This window comes from Heterodontus francisci, chromosome 42 (genome assembly GCF_036365525.1).
Source record: "Heterodontus francisci isolate sHetFra1 chromosome 42, sHetFra1.hap1, whole genome shotgun sequence".
Lineage (NCBI taxonomy): Eukaryota > Metazoa > Chordata > Chondrichthyes > Heterodontiformes > Heterodontidae > Heterodontus > Heterodontus francisci.
Genome location: NC_090412.1, coordinates 3,951,029 through 3,976,426, shown reverse-complemented (window position 1 = coordinate 3,976,426; position 25,398 = coordinate 3,951,029). Strand labels below are relative to the sequence as shown.

Below are 25,398 nucleotides of genomic sequence, written 5' to 3'. Positions count from 1 at the left end.
TAGTTGGGCCACAGTTGGAGTACTGGGTCCAGTTTTGAATCCAAGTTGTAGGAAGGATATAAAAACAATGCAAGAGGTGCTGCATAGATTCATTGGGGATATTATAGGAAAGGAGAAGTTGTAGTTATGAATAAAGACTTGAGATGTTAGGTGCTTTTTTCACAGGAGTTGAGAAGGTTGAGGAATTACCTAATAAAGGTCTTCATAGATAAAGAAGAATTACAGTAAGGGAAATAGTGATAGATTGTTTCCACTGGTCAACGAGATAGCAAATAGGGGCCACAAATTTAAAATAATCATGAAAACAATCAAATGGGGAGAGTAGGGAAAAAAAGTCTTTGCACAAAGGTTGGTTGGAATTTTTCACCAGAATCCATTGTTGGAGCGAGTCTGTAAGTTATTTCAATAGGGAATAAGGTGGAATATTAAAGAGAACAGGGATGGAACAGGAGAGTGAGAATAGACAAGGTGGCTTGTGTGGAGAAAAACACCAATATAGACACTTGGGGGAAGGGGTGGGAGTGGGGGGAGGGGCGTGAATGGCAGAAACAATGTGATGTAATGTTCTGTGGACATAAATGTACCCAGGTGGTCCAATGGAGCAGCTGTGAGCTTGTTTGCTGATCATGGTCTCACATTGCTTCCCTAAGTATCTTGATGTGACTTCACACCCAAAAACAATGTAGAGTACACCAATGGGGAGGCGGTGGTGTCGTGGTAATATCACTGGACTAGTAATCCAGATGCCTCGGCTAATGCTCTGGGGGCATGGGTTTGAATCCCACCATGGCAGATGGTGAAATTTAATTAAATTCATATATCTGGAATTAAAAGCTAGTCTAATGGTAGCCATGAAACCATTGTCAATTGTGTAAAAACCCATCTAGTTCACTAATGTCTTCTAGCAGAAGGATATCAGCCATCCTTACCTAGTCTGGCTGACATGAGACTCCAGACCCACAGCAATGTGGTTGACTCTTAAATGCCTTCAGTGGCAATAAATGCTAGCCCATGAATGAATAAAAAAAATGTGGTGCAACAGACTTATTAGGGTTTATCTTTCAATTGGTCAGTTAAAAGACAGCTCTTCGGAGCTGATGTCTGATGAATGTACATACAGGATAAAGATACAGAAAAAATATAAATGAGGTCAGTGCTTGGTTGAGTGTTGAAATCCAAGCAATGCTAACTTGTCATCCACCCTGACATCTCCAATCATTCAGATCAAGTCATAGCTGCTGATGAACCTAGAAACTGTAGTTTTATCATGTTAATGCTTACAATTGAACAAATTTACAGCATGGAAACAGGCCATTTGGTGGTGTTTATGTTCCACACAAGTGTTCTCTCCCCTACTTCATTTCACTCTGTCAACAATCTCTACACTTCTCCCTTGTCTAGCTTCCCCTTAAATATACCTTTACTATTATCTCAACCATTCCCTGTGGTAGCGAGTTCTATATTTTAACCACTCGTTGGGTAAAGAAGTTTCTCCTGAATTTCCTAGTGGATTTATTAGCGACCAACTTGTATTTATGGTAATTTTGGACACCCGTGCAACTTGTTCTTTTTTTTCTTTTTGGGGATGTGGGCGTCGCTGGCTGGGCCAGCATTTATTGCCCATCTCTAATTGCCCTTGAGAAGGTGGTGGTGAGCTGCTTTCTTGAACCGCTGCAGTCCATGTGGGGTAGACACACCCACAATGTTGTTAGGAAAGGAGTTCCAGGATTTTGACCCAGCGACATTGAAGGAACGGTGATATAGTTCCAAGTCAGGATGGTGTGTGACTTGGAGAGGAACCTGCAGGTGGTGGTGTTTCCTTCTAGGTGGTAGAGGTCGTGGGTTTGGAAGGTGCTGTCGAAAGAGCTTTGGTGAGTTGCTGCAGTGTATTTTGTAGATGGTACACATGGCTGCTACTGTGCGTCGGTGATGAAGGGAATGAATGTTGAAGGTGGTGGATGGGGTACCAGTCCAGTGGACTGCTTTGTCCTAGATGGCGTTGAGTTTCTTGAGTATTGCTGGAGCTGCACCCATCCAGGCAAGTGGAGAGCATTCCATCACACTCCAGACTTGTGCCTTGTAGATGGTGGACAGGCATTGGGCAGTCAGGGGGTGAGTTACTCGCCACAGGATTCCTAGCCTCTGACCTGCTCTTGTAGCCTTAGCATTTATTTAGCTGCTCCAGTTCAGTTTCTGGTCAATGGTAACCCCTAGGATGTTGATAGTGGGGGTTTCAGCGATGGTAATGCCATTGAATGTCAAGGGGAGATGGTTAGATTCTCCCTTGTTTGAGATAGTCATTGCCTTGCACTTATGTGGCGCGAATGTTACTTGCCACTTATCAGCCCAAGCCTGGATATTGTCCAGGTCTTGCTGCATCTGGACACGGGCTGCTTCATTATTTGAGGAGTCACGAATGGTGCTGAACATTGTGCAATCATCAGCAAACATCCCCACTTCTGACCTTATGATGGAGGGAAGGTTATTGATGAAGCAGCTGAAGATGGTTGGGCCTCAGATACTACCCTGAGGAACTCCTGCAGTGATGGCCTGGGACTGAGATTATTGACCTCCAACAACCACAGCCATCTTCCTTTGTGCTAGGTATGACTCCAACCAGCGGAGTGTTTTCCCAGATTCCCATTGACTTCAGTTTTGCTAGGGCACCTTGATGCCATACTCGGTCAAATGCTGCCTTGATGTCAAAGGCAGTCACTCTCACCTCACCTCTGGAGTTCAGCTCTTTTGTCCATGTTTGGACAAAAGCTGTAATGAGGTCAGGAGCTGTGTGGCCCTGGCAGAACCCAAACTGAGCATCACTGAGCAGTTTATTGCTGAGCAAGTGCCGCTTGATGGCGCTGTCAACGACCCCTTCCATCACTTTGCTGATGATCAGGAGTAGACTGACTGGGTGGTAATTGGCCGGGTCGGATTTGCCCTGCTTTCTGTGCACAGGACATACCTTCCAGTGTTGTAGCTCTACTGGAACAGCTTGGCTTGGGGTGTGGCTAGTTCTGGAGTGCTATTGCCGGATTGTTGTCAGGACCCATAGCCTTTGCAGCATCCATTGCCTTCAGTCGTTTCTTGATATCACGTGGAGTGAATCAGATTGGCTGAAGACTGGCATCTGTGATGCTGGGGACTTCAGGAGGAGGCCGAGATGGATCTTCTGGCTGAAGATGGATGCAAATGCTTCAGCCTGTCTTTTGCACTGCTGTGCTGGGCTCCCCCATTATTGAGGATGGGGATGTTTGTGGAGCTTCTTCCTCCTGTCAGTTGTTTAATTGTCCACCACATTCACGACTGGATGTGGCAGGACTGCAGAGCTTCGAACTGATCCGTTGGTTGTGGGATCGCTTAACCCTGTCTACTGCATGCTGCTTCCGTGGTTTGGCGTGCAAGTAGTCCTGTGCTGCAGCTTCACCAGACTGATGCCTCACTTTTCGATATACTGCTCCTGGCATGCTGTCCTGCACTCTTCATTGAACCAGTGGAAACATCTCTATATCTACCCTATTAAAGCCCTTCATAATGCACCCTTTAATGGGTGGCGCAGTGGTTAGCACCGCAGCCTCACAGCTCCAGCGACCTGGGTTCAATTCTGGGTACTGCCTGTGCGGAGTTTGCAAGTTCTCCCTGTGACCGCGTGGGTTTTCGCCGGGTGCTCTGGTTTCCTCCCACAGCCAAAGACTTGCAGGTTGATAGGTAAATTGGCCATTATAAATTGCCCCTAGTATAGGTAGGTGGTAGGGGATTGAGGGAAGGTGGGGATGTGGTAGGAATATGGGATTAATGTAGGATTAGTATAAATAGGTGGTTGATGGTCGGCACAGACTTGGTGGGCCGAAGGGCCTGTTTCAGTGCTGTATCTACAAATAAATAATTTTAAAGACCTCTATTGGGTCACCCCTCAGCCTTTTCTAGAGAAAACATCCCCAGCCTATTCAGTCTTTCCTGAGAGTTGAAAGCTTTCCTTGGGATAATCTATTAAGCAGCCGGTCTCCATAAAATATTTCGGTGGTTGGCATCTGAAGCCCATATTATGGGGATTGGGTATAAAACAACCACTGCAGATAAATCTGAGCTGAATAAAGCTGCCAACACACACAACCCGTTTTAGAAGCAAGGTGCGGATATCAAATAGAATTAATCTGGGACACTTCCATGCAAAAATCTCGCAAGTACTGCAATTGCCAACATTTGATATATTGATTTTAAGGCTGTCCTTCATTGGTGTCGAGTGATAAGGCAAATAGTCTGTTCATAGATCTGTGCGGGAATTCTTGTGATTTCGGGAGCTGCCAAATGGTTAACTTTCTTGTTTGTATTCTATCCTCACGAATGACAGTGTGGAAAGGTGCAGAGTGAACCTGTGTCCCGATAGATGGAAAGCAGCCGTTTTGATTTCAGTTTGACTGAAGCTCTGAAGTTTGTGTGCCAGTTCTGCTACTGAGGCTCAATCCTTGTAAATCTGATCATCACCCCTAGTCCTTGTCCATTTAAGCAACAGGCTGCATGTTCAGGGGCAGACTGCAGCATCTGAACTTTTTGTCCCAGGTTGTTGACCTCTAAAGTAAAATCCTTCTCAGGAGTTAAAAATAATCGGATGTGTTGGAGGGAGGAGGGAGGGTGCGCGTCACAAGTGGAGATTCCGACCTGAAACCCGCCCTGTCACGTTGAATAAATAAATAAATTATGTTAAGCAGGCGTATGGCTGGAAATAGCATTGATAAGTCGAGCAGGCAGAGGCTGTGTTAGGTTGCTGTTAAGACTGGGGATGGTTTCAGTGCTGCCCGAGACTGACATCAGGCTTTGACTGCAGACAGCGTGTCTGATCGAAAGACTGAGACTTAAAGGAGGGTTTGGGGTTGTGGGGAACTTGAGGCTTTAACTTTTCTGCTCAATTTCCAGTGTGCATCCAAGTGAACATTGCGGCCAGCGGGGAATCTATAAAGTGAGCAACTGCTATTCTTTGCATTTGTTTTTGGAGACATTTGCACGGCCAGTTCCCCTGATGAGTTGAGGATTTTTACTGCGAGTCTGGGCTCCATAAGGGTGCGTGAGTTGAGCGACGATGGAAGGTTCTCCGAAGTCGACACGAGAGGCCACTCGCCCGGCTTTCCGAAGGTCCTGTAAAGCATCTCAGATATCCAAGTGTTGGCGACATTGTCCAGACATCTCCGGGGTGGTGTGCTGTCTCCTGTCAATTGTGTCTCTCGGGTTTTGCATTCTGGTGCATTACAGGACTTCAGATCTGCAAACTCGCGTCTCGTATCTGGAGGAAGAAAGGCAGGTTCTCTCAGCCTGGCTCTCAATGGACCAAATGGAACCGACTATTTTTAACAGAGTAGATCAGCTAGTGGACGAGGTTGGTGCCTGAGTGCCTTAAATGAAACTGCCTGCAGGAGTGTTAAAATTCCAACAAAACTGGAACTATTTATTGCAATATATCATTTATTATTGTACCGCATTGTTCGTGTGATTGCAAATTGTATATTTAATTACAGCTCTTAAATAAAGATCATCTTTTCCACCGACCCCGAAGCGAAGCTAAATAAATACTTTGGTTTCCAGGAACTTTTTCCAAAACACATGCCCAACTATTTTGTTGCAAATATGCATACAAAGAATTGTCTGGCCTTTCATTGCATTAGAATTGGCACGCACTTAAAGGATATTGCACTTAATACTTAAACGTTTTCCCTGAAGCTTATCTGCACCCCCCCCCCCCCACCTAAAAATAAACTTTCTGAAATATATTGTGAATACAGTAAAGGCCCCAATAGCTGGGATTTTCAAGATCTACTTATTGATAACAAGAAAATGCTAGCAGAATAATTATAGTTTAGTAACTTTGTAAAGTGTGTTGTTTGGTGAATAAGAAACTGTTGTATGAAATTGTTATTTGGATTACTTATTTGCGTGGCTGGGGAGGGGAAAGTTATTTGCTGTAAAACTGTGCGTTTAGCCCAGCTAATATTTGCATGTGATTCCAATCTCTATTCTTGCTTCTCAGAAACTGAAGGCACGTTTACCCAAGATGCGAACCCACCGCAGTGTTCCTGGCGGCTGTATGTGTCCCCCAGGTAAGTGCTGCTTGCAGACAACCGCTACAGTAACTGTTCAGCATTCCAACAGTAGCAGCGAGCCTTCTCCGGGGAGGTGAACTGGTTTATTGAAGTTACAACATTGGACCATTTATTATGATGGGTTTGGGGAGAGGGGGTGCAATCACCTTCGAAGTTCCCATCAGCGGATAGATTCAGGCTGGGGGTTACTTTTGAGACGGGATGATAAACTAGATTTTGACTAGCTCAATAAAATCTTTGCACATCTTCCAATTCCAGCTCATGATGTGATAGATGAGGATAATCTTTTCACTGTGGGAGTGGTAATATTTTGCCAGAGAAAGTTGGGATGGAACCTCAGTTAAATATCTTCAAATACAAATGTACAATTTGCAAACGCGCGACAGAAGATACGTGGATATTTCAAAAAGTTGCACCAGTACGGAAAGGGTTAACATTTGATGTGGTGTAGGGTGTCCACAGTTGGATTTAAGATTATAGTTGCGGAAAAGATTAAAGCTTTGCTCGCTGGCACCGTTAGAAATGCTATTCTAGTCCTCCATGAATTCTACCGCTGTAGCTATCTGTTACCTTACATTAATTATCATCATTATCCCAGCCTGACTGCTGTATATAAATACTGTCACTCTCCCGCTGCTTTCCCATCATATCTCCTTCATTCAATGTCTCTATAATATGAAACTCCATGATTTATTTTAATCATCCGTATCATTAGAGGCGGAAAGTAAATTCTTATTAAGTGCAGAAGGGAGAATTGCATTAAACACCCTCGTACAGGAAACTTTTATTTCTCGTTTCCGAGGGAAGATACAATTAGTATTTGCACAAATGAATGGATTCACATTGCTGTAAAATCTGTAGAAATAACATTTTAAAAAACGCATGAAGGTAAACGTTTTCTAGATTTAACATCTGGAGTGTGTGTGTTAACCGCGAGCACCGCTGCCCTTCCTCCCGAAGCAGATCTGCAGTTGGTCCATGTGTTGCTGCTCAGATCCTGAAACCTGGATTGAAGCCCAAGGTTCCAGACTAGGGTGTGGGGGCGAACTGGCCACCCAGAGCCCATCTGGGACCTTGTGCTGGGAGGTTGAGCGAGAAAGTAGAGAAGGACTGGGATACTTCCAGAGTGTAAAGGAAGTCTCTTTCTCCCCTCCCAAAGAGCTTTACGTATTGGATTACTTTGAGGTACAGCGCTTCCTAGGCAAACTTCAAGAGTACTGGTTTCAAATTAAAGACTTGCAACTCCTACACGTTACAACAGTGACGACACTGCCAAAGTATTGGCTGTAAAATGACTTGGATATCCAGTGGTCTGAAAGTACTCTGGAAATACAAGTCTTTCCTTTTATGAACTTTTCTCTTTTAAAATATCCTCAAATTTATGGAGCATAAGTCTAAGATAGTCACTAATAAATCCAAAAAGAAATTCGGGACCAACGTCTTTACCCAGTGACTGGTTAGAATGTGGAACTCACCACAACAAACGAGCATGGATGCATTTGGGGAAAGCTAGATACCTATATGAGAGAGAAAGGAGTTGAAGCTTATGTAGATATGATTATATGAGGCAACACAGGAAATTGGAGTAGGCCATTCGGCCCCTCGAGCCAGCTCCGCCGTTCAACTAGATCATGGCTGATTTTTTACTTCAATGGTATTTTCCCACACTATCTCCAATAGGAACATAGGAAATAGGTGCAAAGTCGGGGAGAGGGGTGGAATGGCCTGTTCCTGCATTGTAAAATTCTATGTAACTTAAAATATAGATGAGAGATTGCAGGCAATCAGAAAAGGAAACATTTTCTGGGGCTGAGGTGAAATGTTTATTTTGATGATGCATTATTAGGTCATTAATTCTTTCCAAGAATAGTTTCCAATATGGTCGGGATTCAAAACATTGAACATTATTCCCAAATACTGATATAAAAATGATGCAGTGCTGGAAATATAAGTCATGACCAGCAGTCTGAAAAGAAGAAAATAAGGGGAACATGTCATGGGACGTGTTTCTCAGAGCTGGACAGAGAAAGTTGCTGATGCCTTTTGTGAAACTGAGCCAAACAAGGAGAACAACAAGTGAAGATCAAATTTGCTGCTATGTGATCTTCACTTTCAGTCTTTACCTCCCTCCTTTTGCTTGGATCAGTCCCTGTTCTTTCCAGTGTTGGAGTTTCTCTGTGCACAAGATTTAAATCTACTTTTCCTTTTTTCTGGTGCTGCCTGACTTGTTGCATATTTACAGCTTTTCTGTCTTTTTTTATTTTGGCTTTGTACATTTACAGTTTTCTTTTTATCTCCTCAATTTTTTTTTAAAACGAAAAGAACTTGAGAAGCTTAGAAACGAAATTGACTCCTTGGCCTTGCATCATTTGAGAATCTTGTTTTCCTGCATAGAAAGATTAAATTATACATTTACTAACATTTTGCCTGAAAAACACATGTTGACTGTGCTGATAAGGACCTCAGCAATAATTTTGTTTTGATACAGTTTATACACTCCATTAGGCACACATCTGGGTCTTATTTTAATTTTTTCCGCCCACATTTGGATCTTGTGGAAGTAGGTACCATTGATGTCAGAAAAAATTACTTTAAATCCAGACCGCATGACCACAGCCACTGATTGAATAAATGCACGTGTGATCCAAGTGGTGGTTATTGTGTCCACCCACAATAACTGAATTGCCTTCTATATCTACAGTGACAAATAAAGTAGGCTTGTTGGGCAAGAGAAAATGTAATGCTGATAAAACTGGCTTGTGGTGAGATTTACTGTCTGCAGTAGGTATCTGGAGCCTGATGAATATCTGGGTTATGATGGCAGAGAGCTGATTGGAACTTAGCTAAATATTAATACTGTCATAGAATTCTGGTTAGCCTTAATAGCAAAAAGCTATTTTATTCCCCAACAGTCCTGATTGCAAATATTCAACTTTATAAAATTAAAATCAATTAAAAGTGTGTCCTGTAACAATAATGTACAAGAAATGTATGTTTCTTTAAGTCCCTTCCTAGCATATTACACTGTAAGACATTCACTTTCTCTAAAGTTTTATCCATTGGAAAAATGTGTGGTCCTGTAATGGATTTGGCAGAGTAATGGCTGTAAAGAATGCTCCTGTCGACAGCCAACCCAATTATTTTATAGGTGTTTAGTTTATTACATGAAGACCTGTCAGTAGTCTGGTTCTGTCAGGCACATTCTATATGGGGCAAATTAGACCTTTCATCTGACTGATTCACAACAGTGGCTTTACCACAGCACCCAGCTGATGCTCACTATTGATATCAATAACAACCCTGAACCACAAAAATAAGTGTTTTGCCTTCAAACCCAGCTTGTTGGTTTTGACTACTATGTTGTGATGTGATATGACAATTCAATCAAACTCTTTCCATCCTACCCTAACATAACTGTCTACTGCTGTACTGGATCTACTCAGCTTAACACTGTAAACAACAGGCCAGTGAGGAGCAAAGTACTGTGGATTCAGGAAATCAGGAATAAAACAGAAAATTCTGGAAATACTCAGCAGGCCTGACAGCATCTGTGAAGAGAAGAAACAGAATTAAAGTTTCAGGTTACTGGACCTGGTGTTCTGATGAAGGGTCACTGACCTGTAGTGTTAACTCTGTTTCTCTCTCCACAGATGGTGCCAGATCTGCTAAATATTTCTGGCATTTTCTGTTTTTAAACCAGTGGGGAGGTTGTATTACCATTACAATATATTTTCAAAAACTTCTGCAAAAAGATCATCTTGTAGAATAGCCAAGATAACATCCCCAGTATCTGCATTTGTATTTGTCAGACTTGTCGGAGGGAAAAGCCTTCTGTGAGTCCTCGTCTCCCGTGCAGTTACTTTAGTTTTTTGTATTTCATCTTACATTGGTGATTATTGTACTTGGCTGCATTCAGTTGCTGTACCACATGCGTCAAGCCGGAATACAAGGACTCATGATTATTTCCCAGCCTTTCATTATATTGGATAATGAAGGTTCTGCTATATGAAATCCTACGGCTACCTTTACTTTGCTGCATTCCATTTCCTCTGCGTGCAGTCTATTTATGCTGCATGTAGGAAATGTTTATTGCGAGAGAAATTTGGGAGCTCTGAAATGAGAACAACATTGTTAGGGAAGGTGCTGTCAATATGAATTATTTGAACACGAAAGACAACCTCTGACGTTGTCTTAAAAAATAAACTGCCCTAAAATCAGTTGATGTTTGTTTGGCTGGTGGACAGACTTTACTTGCTTATCAAGAAAGGTTAACCTGTTTCATTTCTGATTGGGTAAGGAATATGGTAAGAATTGCACTGTAATGGTGGAAACTTATTAGATACAGTGGACTATATTTGGTTGAAAACACAAAAAATACTTTTCTTCCTAGTTTTTTTAAAATTAAACTTGTAGATGTCAACTATTTCTAATTAAAAACATTATTATTAACTTGAGGATATTTTGGCATCCAAGTATTGCTATGCAGGAGCAGAAAAATCCTCAGCTTTAAGAATCCCAGGACTTTTTTTTAAAGTTTGCATATATCTAAGAGTTAATTGAGGCAGTTCTGCATCAAAATACCACTACAAAACCAAACTGTACAGAGGATTTCAGCAGTGCAAAGTATTGAGAATTTCTGGTGGCTCTCCTGAGAATTCAGGTCAAGAGTCTCTTGTAAGCTCTTAAGTTACCAGAAGCTCTTTTCCAATTTTATCAGATTGTACACATTAAGCGAAGCCTTCGATATTGATTTCAAATGCATAGAGAATTCCACAGTAACTAAGAAATGTTTGGTATGAATGGATACCACAACTAGCTAGTGCAGAAAATAACATGTGAAAGTTTGTGTTACCTGGCCTCAATGGTATTTTAGTTATGACTCTTTTTCTCAAGGTTTAAGTATTTGTATAAAATGTGTCTTATTATCATGTGAGTGGCATATATCTAAGAAGATAATGAATTATTTTGTATTGCACAAATTTTTTATTTTATTTTTAGAGATACAGCATTGAAACAGGCCCTTCAGCCCACCGAGTCTGTGCCGACCAACAACCACCCATTTATACCAACCCTGCAGTAATCCCATATTCCCTACCACCTACCTACACTAGGGGCAATTTATAACTGCCAATTTACCTATCACCTGCAAGTCTTTGGCTGTGGGAGGAAACCGGAGCACCCGGCGAAAACCCACACGGTCACAGGGAGAACTTGCAAACTCCGCACAGGCAGTACCCAGAATTGAACCCGGGTCCCTGGAGCTGTGAGGCTGCAGTGCTAGCCACTGCACCAGTGAAGAAATTAATTGCAGAAGTTGTACCATGTGTCAGGTTTTATGGATCTAAGTCATACTCCGGGGTCCTGAGCGCATAATCTAGTCTGAAACATCAGTGCAGTGAAAGAGGTGCCGTCTTTTGGATGAGGTGTTAAACTGAGGCCCCGTCTGTATTTTCAGATGGCTGTAAAAAAATCCTGTGGCACGATTTGAGAAAGAGCAGGGGAGTTTGTCTGTTGTCTGAATATTTATTCCTCAAGAAACATCACTAAAACAGATTCATTGGTCATTTATCTCATTGTTGTTTTTGGGACTTTGCTGTGTGAATAATTAACTGTTGTGTTTGCTTGCATAACAACAGGGGCTACATTTCAAAATAATTAATTGGCTGTTTATCACTTTGAGATGTTCAGAGGCAACTATATAAATGTAAGCTCTTTTCTTACTAAATGAACAATGAAGTAGACCTTTAGTACCTTGGTTTTCAAGGGTTAAAAATCTGGAACTGATTAAATTTGAACTGGAATAGACACACTCAAATTATTTTGTGTTGCTAAAATATAATTTATTTCATTTCCATGCTCCTCGCCCTGAACTGCTTTTCTCTTTAACATTTTTTTTCTGAAGTTCTTTTGTGTTTCTTGGGTCTGCCCATATGGTTTTTGTCTGTCTTACGTCTTTCCTCTCTGCACTCATCTCCTAAATCACTGCTTGCTGTGGCTTTCAATATTACCTACAGCATCTGAATGCACTAGCTTGGCACTGAAGAGTTTTACTTGGATGCTTACAACTAATGAGAGGAAAGCAGTTGGATGCAAAGTGCAGGGAAGAGTGTTAGCAGCTGAATAAATGATCAGATCAAGATGGGGAGAGATTAGGTCACTGATGTCCACAAAGAAACAATTGCATTGCAAGTGTTCTTGATTGTATCCTTGGACATCTGTTAGTAGTGTGTTTAACCCAAAACATGCATACACAAAATATATTATCTTGTGTGGTGTGTTCATTGCTCCTCTTTTTTGTTCCTTCTTTTACTTCCCTGTTGGAGTCACAGGACGTTAAAACAGCATTTCAGATACAAGTCTTTTTTTAATTCTTTCATGGGATGTGGGCGTCGCTGGCAAGGCCAGCATTTATTACCCATCCCTTATTGCCCTTGAGAAAGTGGTGGTGAGCTGCCCTCTTGAACTGCTGTGGTCTGTGTGGTGTAGATACACCCACAGTGCTGTTAGGAAGGGTGTTCCAGGTTTTTGACCCAGCAACAGTGAAGGAACGGTGATATAGGCCCAAGTCAGGACGGTGTGTGACTTGGAGGCAAACCTGCAGGTGGTGGTGTTCCCATGCGTCTGCTGCCCTTGTGCTTCTAGGTGGTAGAGGTCGTGGGTTTGGAAGGTGCTCTTGAAGGAGGCATGGTGAGTTGCTGCATTGTATCTTGTAGATGGTACACACTGCTGCCACTGTGCGTTGAAGGTGGAGGAAATGAATGTTGAAGGTGGTGGATGGGGGATGGGGTGATGATTAAACGGGCTGCTTTGTCTTGGATGGTGCTGAGCTTCTTAAGTGTTGGAGCCGCACCCATCCAGGCAAGTGGAGAGTATTCCATCACACTCTTGACTTGTGCTTTGTAGATGGTGGACAGGCTTTGGGGAGGCAGGAGGTGAGTTACTTGCCATACAGTGCTCACCGTGTACTCCTTCAAATGCAGGAGTGGTTGTGTTCACAAAAAAGATGAAAAACAGTTGTCATTTTGTTATTTTTCTTTGAAAAGAAATATCACCATTTCTTGTGCAAATCTTATATATTTCCTGTATTTTTAAATGATATAATTTCTATAGAACTTTTTCTAATGTGGCCTCCCTCCATATGCAGTTCTGTCTGTATTTGAAATAGGTACTGAAGGTTGTGTTCAATGGGTCTGATCTGATAAAATTGGATAGGAAGTTCTGATAACTCAAGGGTCTACTAGAGTTTAAAACTCTTGACCCAGGCAAGTTGCACCAATACCCATTGGTAAAATATTCAGTAAGAGTTTGCAGACTGTTTTTTATTGATATTGAGAGATACAGCACTGAAACAGGCCCTTCGGCCTACCGAGTCTGTGCCGACCAACAACCACCCATTTATACTAACCCTGCAGTAATCCCATATTCCCTATCACCTCCCTACACTAGGGGCAATTTACAACAGCCAATTTACCTATCACCTGCAAGTCTTTTGGATGTGGGAGGAAACCGGAGCACCCGGCAAAAACCCACGCAGACACAGGGAGAACTTGCAAACTCCGCACAGGCAGTACCCAGAATCGAACCCGGGTCCGTGGAGCTGTGAGGCGGCAGTGCTAACCACTGCTCCACTGTGCCGCCCAGTTTGATCAGTGACAGCACTACATCCAAACTTGATTTTGTCTTCATCTGATGTCAGGACATATGCAATCTCATGTCACCAATTAGCAGCCAATACCCATTGGTAAAATATTCCAGCAAGTGTCCCAGGTTCAATTCCTGTTCTGTGATGACTTAACCTGATCTTAGTCAGCACAACAGTGTGGGCACAGCAGTTCATCTCTGTGTCTGTTGACTAGGAGAGAAATATTAGTCAGCAGTCCCTCTCTTGGCTGCTAATTGGTGACATGAGATTGCATATGTCCTGACATCAGATGAAGACAAAATCAAGTTTGGATGTAGTGCTGTCACTGATCAAACAGTCTGCAAACCCTTACTGTCTGGACACACACATGGAAAAATGGTCACTGGAATTGTAGCCGAGCATGAGACATGATCCAAGAGATAGAGAGTGCACAGAGGGGATGTAGTGAGAAAGTAAAAGAAAGCCTTAGCCAGCTTCTCCACTCTCCCACAGATGGTGAATAAGTGTCTAGTCACATAGCTGAATTGATAGCCTATTAGAAGAGGAATTACTTAGTGTAGGAACTTGGATAAATTTTCCCTCAACTTTATTTTGTCCATATACTTTCTGTCCAGTTCACATTAGTCAAATAACAACTGGTTAAGCAGTGGTAGGATAATCTGTCAGGGTCTGAGCACATGCAATGTTTCACAGATTCTAGCTGACTTTAGAAGGATAGCAACTGATGCAAGTTCACCTTGATTGTTCGAAGCCCCCTCCCCCGCAGCTCCAAGCCACTTACCCAATTTCCCTGTTCCCCCATCTTGGCTCTATTCTAAGACAAAGCTGTGACCTGTTATGATCTGCAGTCATGACCCCTTGCAACATACTTTCGGCATGTCCAGTTTAGACTTGGTCAGGTAGCGTATAAATCCGCAAGTTAGTGCCTGTCTCTTTGGTGGGTTAAAGGGATTGTTATGTTTCAGGCATCTGTCTCAATTAAAATAATATAGGAGATTGGCAAGTCGTTTCAGTGATTATTAATGAATAGCAATTAGGACAAACTTACTGATAAACTGACAACAGTGAAAACTTTCTATAGAATTTCATTTTAAAAAATAGGATGCTGCTAAGATCTTCTTTTCCCTCCTTGTTTAGTTTTAGTTTAGTTTAGTTTAAAGATACAGCACTGAAACAGGCCCTTCGGCCCACCGAGTCTGTGCCGACCATCAACCACCCATTTATACTAATCCTACACTAATTCCATATTCCTACCACATCCCCACCTGTCTCTATATTTCCCTACCACCTACCTATACTAGGGGCAATTTATAATGGCCAATTTACCTATCAACCTGCAAGTCTTTGGCATGTGGGAGGAAACCAGAGCACCCGGAGGAAACCCACGCAGACACAGGGAGAACTTGCAAACTCCACACAGGCAGTACCCGGAATCGAACCCGGGTCGCTGGAGCTGTGAGGCTGCAGTGCTAACCACTGTGCCACCCCTTGTCTCGAGAGACAATGGGTAAGTGCCTGGAGGTGGTCAGTGGTTTGTGGAGCAGCGCCTGGAGTGGCTATAAAGGCCAATATTAGAGTGACAGACTCTTCCACAGGTGCTGCAGGTAAAATTGGTTGTCGGGGCTGTTACACAGTTGGCTCTCCCCTTGCACTTCTGTCTTTTTTCCTGCCAACTGCGAAGTCTCTTCGACTCGCCACACTTTAGCCCTGCCTTTATGGCTGCCCGCCAGCTCTGGCGATCACTGGCAACTGACTCCCACGACTTGTGATCAATGTCACAGGACTTCATGTTACGTTTGCAGACTTTAAAGCAGAGACATGGACGACCGGTGGGTCTGATACCAGTGACGAGCTCGCTGTACAATGTATCCTTGGGGATCCTGCCATCTTCCATGTGGCTCACATGGCCAAGCCATCTCAAGCGCTGCTGGCTCATTACGGTGTATATGCTGGGGATGTTGGCCGCCTCGAGGACTTCTGTGTTGGAGATACGGTCCTGCCACCTGCTGCCAAGGATTCTCCGGAGGCAGCGAAGATGGAATGAATTGAGACGTCGCTCTTGGCTGACTTACATTGTCCAGGCCTTGCTGCCGTAGAGCAAGGTACTGAGGACACAGGCTTGATACACTCGGACTTTTGTGTTCCGTGTCAGTGCGCCATTTTCCCACACTCTCTTGGCCAGTCTGGACATAGCAGTGGAAGCCTTTCCCATGCGCTTGTTGATTTCTGCATCGAGAGACAGGTTACTGGTGATAGTTGAGCCTAGGTAGGTGAACTCTTGAACCACTTCCAGAGCGTGGTCGCTGATATTGATGGATGGCGCATTTCTGACGTCCTGTCCCATGATGTTCGTTTTCTTGAGGCTGATGGTTAGGCCAAATTCGTTGCAGGCAGCCGCAAACCTGTCGAGAAGTCCCTGCAGACACTCTTCAGTGTGAGATGTTAATGCAGCATCGTCAGCAAAGAGGAGTTCCCTGATGAGGACTTTCCGTAATTTGGTCTTCGCTCTTAGACGGGCAAGGTTGAACAACCTGCCACCTGATCTTAAGTGGAGGAAAATTCCTTTTTCTGAAGACTTGAACGCATGTGAGAGCATCAGGGCAAAGAAGATCCCAAACAGGGTACGTGCGAGAACACAGCCCTGTTTCACGCCACTCAGGATAGGAAAGGGGTCTGATGAGGCGCCGCTATGCTGAATCGTGCCTTTCATATTGTCATGGAATGAGGTGATGATACTTAGTAGCTTTGGTGGACATCCGATCTTTTCCAGTAGTCTGAAGAGACCACGTCTACTGACTCGGTCAAAGGCTTTGGTGAGATCAATGAAAGCAATGTAGAGGGGCATCTGTTGTTCACGGCATTTCTGCTGTAGCTGGCGAAGGGAGAACAGCATGTCAATGGTGAATCTCTCTGCTCGAAAGCCACACTGTGCCTCAGGGTAGTCATGCTCAGTCAGCTTCTGGAACCTGTTTAAAGCGACTCGAGCAAAGACTTTCCCCACTATGCTGAGCAGGGAGATTCCACGGTAGTTGTTGCAGTCACTGCGGTCACCCTTGTTCTTATAGAGGGTGATGATATTGACATCGTGCATGTCCTGTGGTATTGCTCCCTCAACCCAGCACAGGCAAAGCAGTTCGTAGAGTGCTGAGAGTATAGCAGGCTTGGCAGTCTTGATTATTTCAGGGGTAATGCCATCCTTTCTAGGGGCTTTTCCACTGGCTAGAGAATCAATGGCATCACTGAATTCTGATTTTGTTGGCTGTACGTCCAGCTCATCCATGACTGGCAGAGGCTGGGCTGCATTGAGGGCGGTCTCAGTGACAACGTTTTCCCTGGAGTACAGTTCTTGGTAGTGCTCCACCCAGCGGTCCATTTGCTTGCGTTGGTCAGTGATTGTGTCCCCTGATTTAGATTTGAGGGGGGCGATCTTCTTGATGGTTGGCCCAAAAGCTCTCTTAATGCCATCATACATCCCTCTGATGTTTCTGGTGTCGGAGGCCAGCTGAATACGACTGCATACGTGTTGCCAGTAGCCATTTGCGCAGCACCTGGTTGTTCTTTGTGCAGCGCCTCTGACTGCTTTAAGTGCTACAGATGTTAACTCGCTGGGGGCTTTCTTGTAGTTCAGCAGTGCAATGCGCTTAGCGGCTATGACAGGTTCCAGCTCTTCAAAGTGAGATTGAAACCAGTCTACATTCTGCTTCACACGTTTGCCATAGGTGATCATTGCTGAGTCATAGATGGCGTCTCTGATGTGGGCCCACTTTGGTCTCTGCATCCCCTGTAGGAGTGTTTTGAAGGGCTTTTTCAAGTGAATTTAGAAACTTATTTAACAGCCGTGGATAAGAAATTCTGTTAGTGTTGATGCGCGGGCGGCCCTTCTGCTTGGAGTGATGCAGCTTCTTTGGTTTGAGTCTAACCTTGCTGCACACCAGGGAGTGGTCGGTGTCACAGTCTGCACTGTGGAAGCTGCTAAGATATGCATCTTTTAATCTTGTGTAATTATTTCTGAATCAGAATAACTTTAAGTTTTAAAAAAATAAGTTTTTTAGTTTCGGAATTTGTTTCAAAATATTTTTCCAGCTTTAATGCAGCTAGATTTGGAAATACTAAAGCTGTATAACTCAAAAATTACTTGGCAAAATCCCTGATAAACACTTAAGCATAGAAATTAGTTGGCATATTAACACATGAACATTCAGCTCATTAGTATGTCTGCTATTTTTAATGAAAGTGAACACCTCTGTTAAAATAGGAAATCTAAGTATCATATGAACATGTTAAGCATTCATATCCTATTTATTGCAAATAGTAATTTCTAAGCTTTTAAAAACCTAGATTAATCAAATTTACAAAAAGCTTCTTCTGAAAACTTTGCAGTAACAATATTAACTTGACATTTATCTCCCAACTTGGCTCGATTCCAGATACTAAAGAAAAGTCGAAACATATGATCTGCAGTTTGCTTTTAAAATCTGTGAATCTAAGCCCCCATGCAGTGGTGCCCATGATGAATGTACTGCAGTCTAAGCACAGAGAAAAAACTGCCTCTAAACCTTGACATTTTTTAAATGGCATAGTATGCTGGTTACTGTGGAATGATTTGTTTGCTACATAACCAAAACAGATTGCGACATGGTAGCGCAGACGTTAGAATACTAAATTTTCCTCTGAAACTCGTGCTTTGGGGCTCAGTTTCAGGAACTCATTGACCTCTGCTCTTCGTGCCAGTACTCTTGATGTGATTGACTGGGATTCAGGGTGAGGAGCAGAGGTTACTGGACTTTGTAAATAAGCTCTCACTTTCTAAGATAGTAGTGTTGGGAAGAAATTAGTTTTCTTTAAAACTATGGAAGCCTCCTTTGCTGCATTCTATAGAGCAAAAGATTATTTTTGAAAGCAATGCCCTCTTGCGGAAAATAGAAAGGAGGGAAGGAATCCTATGGGGGTGGGAGAAGAGGGAGGGGGATTCTTTCTAATGGAAAAGGCAGAGACCATCTTGTAGGCTCAATTGAGCAACTGCACAGAGAGAATGAGTGGGGGTTGGGGGAGCAAAGAGAGCGTGACCCTATTTGAGCAAAGGGGACAAGAGAGGAGATAGGGATGGAGAGAAAGAATCATCGGGCAACATCCTGTTGAAGTAAGAGAGATAGAAACCCCATGAGCTCTAGGGGAGAAAAGGAAGAGACACTTTATTGTTGGAAGGAAGAGGACACAATGGATTCTGTCAGGAACAGTAGAGGCATTTCTTGTTGGGGCACAGCAGGTCCTCAATTTAAAACAGTGTATCTTCTGGCTCACTGGGAAAGAATTACTCTATGTGTTACATGTAACAAAATCATAAACTTGTTTGTAAACATCGTGTTTTTGATTTTTATCTTTGTCCAAATGTTTAGTCACTCTTCCTAACCTAATACACTTCTTTGGCTCGGTATCTGTTTACGCCATGTCCCTGCAAAGTGCCTTGGGATATGTTTTTGTGTCAGAAGTGCTGTGTTGTATTTTTCTATTAAAAAGAGCACACAAGGGAAATCTTGCCACTCTGAACATTAGCACCAAAGATTGACTAGTTTGTAAAATTGTACAGGTTCTTACCTCATCTTTCAGGGTTACAAAAGTTCTGTTGTCCTCAGAAGGTTATGGTTTAGCATCAGTAACAGTTATCGCACGTTGTGTTTTATCTGCTGAACTGATTCCCACCAGAATACATTGTCCTCGGCAGTTACAGTTATAAAACTGTTAACTTGAAAGTTATGGAGGTGAAGGAAAGTTTGTTGCAGATACTATTGGACACTCAAAATAATTTTTGTAATGCAAGGGACAATAGCTTGATGATATTGGTTGTGTTGCATTCTTGGCTTTTAATTAGAAAATGCTTTGTGCTTTGCTCCATTCACGTGCAATAATGACCATTCTCCATTCTACATGTGTGAATTCAGAGGCAATAGTGAACTAATTTTGTCCCAATGGGTCACTCTTGAAGCTGTTGCAGAGTATTTCAGATTAGAGGCATAATAAATAACTGTCTGGTCTGACCCACCTGTTTTCAGTAATCTATCAAGTGTGCAGAAGACTCCTCTCCTTTTAACAAGGACCTGTCAGTGACATGCCACCAATGCCAACTAGTACCAGTCATATGTATTGATGGTGATTGAATGATGATGCTGTCAATATTCAGGGCACCTGTTAGTCATCATTCACCTAGCAGATGCCATTAGCATTGTTGTCATTCTTTTTGTTATTTTCAGTGCTTCATGGTATGTAATGCCACAGCAGTAAATAAAATGGTGTGCTAGTCTCCACAGGACAAAGTAGTTATGTTAACCATTTAGTCTTTATCTACATCTCCAATGTAAGGTAACCCAAGGGTGGTAACAACAAAAAGCATTGTTTTACTATTCTTGAACCAGTCTTAAAGATTACTTCAGTCATCAAGTTTTGTATCACAAGCACAGGGACATCTTGGGTTAAGCATGTTGGCACCTGTATTCATTGATTCCCCAAAAATTGACACGTTGGGTGCAGTTATGCCGCCACTTTTGTGGAACGTTGCTGTTAAAGTGATGGTACAGCTTGACCTAACTTTACAATGCAGGGTTGGGAGACCGCCTGGAGGAGGCAGTCTTAATGCAGCTTTGCTTTGATACCACATGGAGTATAATTCCCAGTGTACTGTTGAGGTGAGTGACTTAGCCCTCAGTCCACCTTGCCACTTCACCAACTTAAGGAAACCTTACTGAAATGTTCTGGGAAAGTGGTGCTCAAAGCCATACACTTTAAAATTCACGACTTGGGACTGAGGCATTGTATGTGTCCATTTGCACATGTGCACAGAGCCCTTATTTCAGTGTTCCAGTGAAGCTCAACACAAGCTCGAGGAACAGCACCTCATCTTTCAAGTAGGCACGTGACAGCCTTCTGGACTCTACATTTAAGTTCAATCATTTCAAACTGTAATGTTTTCTTTGCATGTTTCAGCCTTAATCTTGTTTTCTTTTGTTTTGCTTTTGGACAACAGCTGTTCATTATTCTGCCATTCACACCTCCTCTGGTCACATCTTTTGTCTCTTTATTTGTCCCATTATTAGTCCCTTTGGGACTGCTGCACCAACCCGTTTGTCATTTAATGTCTCCCGTCTTCTGCCCTATAAGAGACTTTCCCTTTTATTCTTTTTCCACCCTCCCCCATTTGACCTACTTAAAACCTATAACATTCCTAACTTTTCCCAGTTCTGATGAAGGGTCATTGAGCTGAAACGTTAACTCTGTTTCTCTCTCCGCAGATGCGGTCAGACCTGCTGAGTATTTCCAGCATTTTTTGTTTTTTTGCATAGAGCTCCTATCTGGCTGCCAGAGAAAGATTTTCAGCAGACGGTATAAATAAGGGAAAGGAGTAACACGGTAGTTACCAATCTAAGATTAATAGCCCTCAACAATCAGTCAGTGCTGATATCATGAGACATGTAAATTGGAATGGAAAAACTTTCCTCCTGTGTCATGTTCTGAAAATTAAAAACAACCTTGTTGTACTGGATTGTGGGGAAATTTCTGAAAGAATGTAAAATAGATCTCACCTGTAACTTGGTCAGATAATGTTACCTGTTCCATGGAGCTGCCTCCTCCCTTATTTCAGAAGTTATCTTGAAACTTTCCTCCTGCACTAATTCCATCTGCCTTCGTCAATCTCAGCCCATATCCATTTTTCCACATGGTAAAACATTCGCTGTCTCTTTCTGATGTGCACAGTCTTCTATTAATGCAAGAAGTTGATTGGCTCTTAGACCTTCCTCTTCCTCCACTTCAAATATGACCAAGAGAGGCTTTGTAGAATAAGTTTGCATATTTTGCTTTTTTATTACCTGCATGTCTTTAATATTTTAAAGACTGTTCACAAAACACCAGGAAAATTCCTATTTGTAACTAGATTGGCAAGGGAGGTTGACAGGTGGATACTTATAGGATCTCTCAGGAGATGGCATGAGTTGGCTAAAGTTCTTGATCAAGTGGATCGACTGCAGTCTGGTCTGACATTTCCTGCTTTATGTCCTCAAGTTATATGCTTTGACACTGGGATGCATCTATACTTTGGGGGATCCACAAGGCCATCAGATTTCTGTCCGTCTGGGCCCAGCATTCCCATAAGGAAAAGCTCTTGTGAATTCTGATTTGTGTTGACTTACTAGTAGGTTGCCTTTGTTGCTGGATATTTACAAATATTTTAATCAATAGCACTGTTTTCCTTTGGGTAACTAATATTGACTTTTGGAAGTTAGGACGGGGTACTCGGGAAGTATGTACCAATTTGCAGTGGTACCTTTTGAGTGTATCCCTATTTACAGTGCATCCTCAGAGTGTGCCAGTGTTCATGCAGAAAAGATTTTAAAAACATTGCCTTAAGCAAGTGAGAAGATGCACCCATTGTCAAGAAAGGTTTATTCCTCCTTGATTTTTATTCTAATGCAGGAGGTCTGAAAGAAACAGAATATAAATATCTTTTGTAGTTTAATATATGTATATTTTCTTGAGAAACAGAACATTGGGGCATCTTTGAACTTCCTGGGAATTGTTATTTTACACTACAGCTAATAAAGGCAGGGTGGGGTACAATGCCTGGTGTATTGCTGTAGGGCACAAATTATAAGTGGGCACCCGTTCAAACATTTTGTGTAAAAAAATAAATCTTCAATTATCCTGATTCAGTTGTTTAATAATATGAGTTAGTCATATTTAAGCTTTTTTTTTTCACTTTTTCGGTTTGGTGAATTTTCTTCTAAAACTATTAATATTTTGCAAAACAAATATTCTCTGTGGTTTTATTAAAGCATGCATCTCCTTCTCTAATAGTATTGCTTTGCGATTAAGTTCTGTTGTTTTCAACAAGGTCTATTTACAATTGTATGCTTGTACCTTTAGTTCCCTAATGTCTTTTGTGTGGAAAGCGATAAAACAAAGTATAAGGTCACTTAAATTCACCTGGGAAAAGGTAACTGAGCTATGCATCAAGCGTAGATATGAATTTGTGGACATTATGTTGCTACAATGCCATTCCTTAATGCTTAGATCTATATCTATACCTGCTGTCTAGTAATGCATGTTCTTTTCTAAAAGGTATTTTTTATCCACTTTGTTTAAGTTCAACAATTGTTTCATCAATTACAGAAGATTCAATGGTGTTATTTTTCCAAGTGGTGTCGTTTAGGCTGCACGTACACTAAAACTCGTGTCAGCACAAAGCAGTTTCGCTCTGCACCAATGCTAAACTTATAGACTTGGATTTTGCATTGTTGAGGCTCACCGTTATCAAGGAGTAAATCGACAGCAACATTTGGTGATGGCACATGCACAGTGAAGCATGGAAATCAGGAAGCTGCTGTCCGGGTTTCCTTGCTGCTCCAGAAGCTTTGCTTTAACAGTATCTGGCTGAGAGTCTCAGCATTCACATAGACGGAATGGTGTGAATTTGCATTACTTACCCATTAGATACCAACTAAACACATGAGAAAAAGTTGGGGCTTGTTGATTTGAGTGTCAGTGAATCTTTAATGGTGTGCTGAGTCTTAATTGCTGCTAAGCAACCTCTCTGGCACTGAAAATTTACTTTGAATGTGGGGTTACATTCCTTCAGATATTAATTATTGCTGGAAATTTTTAAAAATACCAAAAATATCTTATTTCTTTCTCTTTTATCTCTTTCTCTTAATCCCATCTTTCTTTCTGTCTCTCTATTTTGCTTTCTGTACATGATTTTACTTTGAATTAAATATTGTAACTTACATTTCTTAGTTTAGGTTCTGCATGTCTCAGTAAGGATTCTTCAATCTGATTGGTTAGGGAGACACACCATTCCTTGTACTGTTCACACAGATCCCAGATCCCCTGCAGAGGCCACTGCGCAGTTTTTGGCTCTGTAATCACAGCAAGTTCCAATGCAAATCTCACAAAGTCTGTGGACAAGTTAAGTGTAAGGATTGGTGAGTGCTGTTCATTCACCACTGACTGCAAAATCTGGGCCATTGTGTGAATGTAACCTGAATGTGATGGGCTGACTTCATCTAACAGCAAAGTGAAACAGAGTGAGACTCCTTGGAGGGAGGAATTTCATTCCATTTTGCTTTGGGGCTAATTTGGGATTAACATCCAATTTACACTGCACAGGTTCAGTGCTGGTGCAAAAACCAAGACTGATCCTCACCAGCACTAAACTTATAATGTAAATGTGCCCTTACCTCTGCTGGCTGTTTGTGCATCTGTGTGCACTTGCATCCGTGTGTATGCATTTGTACAAAATTAATTTGGAATTGTATTAATCTACCCAGGGATATAAATGCCATTAAATTGCATAATTGTACTTAGTATTTATCTTGTCAACTGGATTATATGTGGTGCTATTCTAATTGGCAAGAGAGATTGTCTCTTGAATATGATATTGAATATCCTAATAGCAAGACTACTGTGATTTGAAGAAAAACATAAGTATTTTCATACCATACTTGGCAAAAAATGAAATTCACAACAGTGAGTTTTCAGAGGATAGGACGTAAGATTAGCCTGTTGTCCATATTACATCATTTTGTGGTTGTGGAAACTGGCAGACATGGCTGATTTCTCAGTGAGATTTGTCTATTCTTGTGTATCCTGCAGCTTTATCATCTAAAGGTCTGAGTAATTTATGAATGCTTTTAAAGTACATGGTCAACTTTTTATTTATGTTTGTAAAATTCATTTCCAGTTAGGTTATGTTGATTTTGAAATGAACAATAGAAAAGTAGGGGGAAAAATCCTGGAGATTATTATTAGCAATTTTTTGGTAACTGAGAGGTACAGACTCTACAAACTGCTTAAATGTAGCTTGTTCTGTGTATGAGGTGCAGGAAGTCCTAATGTTTCAATGGAAGTTGGTGTCCCCTGTACATCTGATATTTTCTTCTGTACAATTTTCTCAGTTGTTTATTTAGTCTTCATGTTTTTGATTCTAGGATGTTCATGGGACCAAAAGGAGGCCATTCAGCCCCTCGACTCTGTTCTGCCATTCAAGTACATCATGCCTGATCTGTCCTCAATTCCATCTACCTGTCTTGGTACCATATCCCTTAATACCCTGGCCTAACAAAAATGTATCAATCTCAGTTTTGAAATTTTCAATTGACCCCCAGCCTCAATAGCTTTTTGGGGGAGAGAGTTCCAGATTTCCATGACCCTTTGTGTGAAAAAGCACTTCCAGGTTTTACTATTGAATGTCCTAGCTCTAATTTTATTATGCGCTCTTGTTCTGCATTCCCCGTTAGAGGAAATACTTTCTCTCTGTCTACCCCTTTATCAAGTTAAACACTTTGATTGGATCGCCCCATCAACCATTTGCACTCACGGGAATACAAGCCAAGTATATGCAGCCAGTCCTCGGTATCCTTCTGATGAATCTTCGCTGTACCCCCTCTAAGACTAATATATCCTTCCAGAGGTTCAGTACATTCCCTAAATGCTCCTCACCAGCACTTAGGGGCTGACAGGAAAGTGGGGTTGAAGCCACAATCAGATCAGCCATGATCTTATCGAATGGCAAAGCTGACTCAAGGGGCTGAATGGCCTACTCCTAATTCTTGTGTTCTTGTGTTCAGTACTCCAGATGGGGTGTGACTAAGGATCTATACAGCTGAAGCATCTCTTCCT

The 25,398-nt window shown here is 42.1% G+C and overlaps 1 protein-coding gene across 1 annotated transcript; it reads left to right on the top strand.

Moving 5' to 3' along the window:
* The first annotated feature begins 4,738 nt into the window (after window positions 1-4,738).
* LOC137355314 (collagen alpha-1(XIII) chain-like) lies at window positions 4,739-25,114 on the top strand. The gene is made up of 3 exons (XM_068020305.1): window positions 4,739-5,368; window positions 6,017-6,086; window positions 24,708-25,114. Exons 1-3 carry the CDS (start codon window positions 5,075-5,077, stop codon window positions 24,836-24,838), a joined length of 495 nt encoding a protein of 164 aa, XP_067876406.1. The 5' UTR covers window positions 4,739-5,074; the 3' UTR covers window positions 24,839-25,114.
* Window positions 25,115-25,398: the final 284 nt, after the last annotated feature.

What these genes read in the sequence shown, in the direction of transcription:
- LOC137355314 (XM_068020305.1), top strand. Translation starts at nt 5,075, where the DNA reads ATGGAAGGTTCTCCGAAGTCGACACGAGAGGCCACTCGCCCGGCTTTC. An exon ending in TAGATCAGCTAGTGGACGAG is followed by an intron (nt 5,369 to 6,016) that starts GTTGGTGCCTGA and finishes CTTGCTTCTCAG; the next exon opens with AAACTGAAGGCACGTTTACC. An exon ending in CGGCTGTATGTGTCCCCCAG is followed by an intron (nt 6,087 to 24,707) that starts GTAAGTGCTGCT and finishes TTTTGATTCTAG; the next exon opens with GATGTTCATGGGACCAAAAG.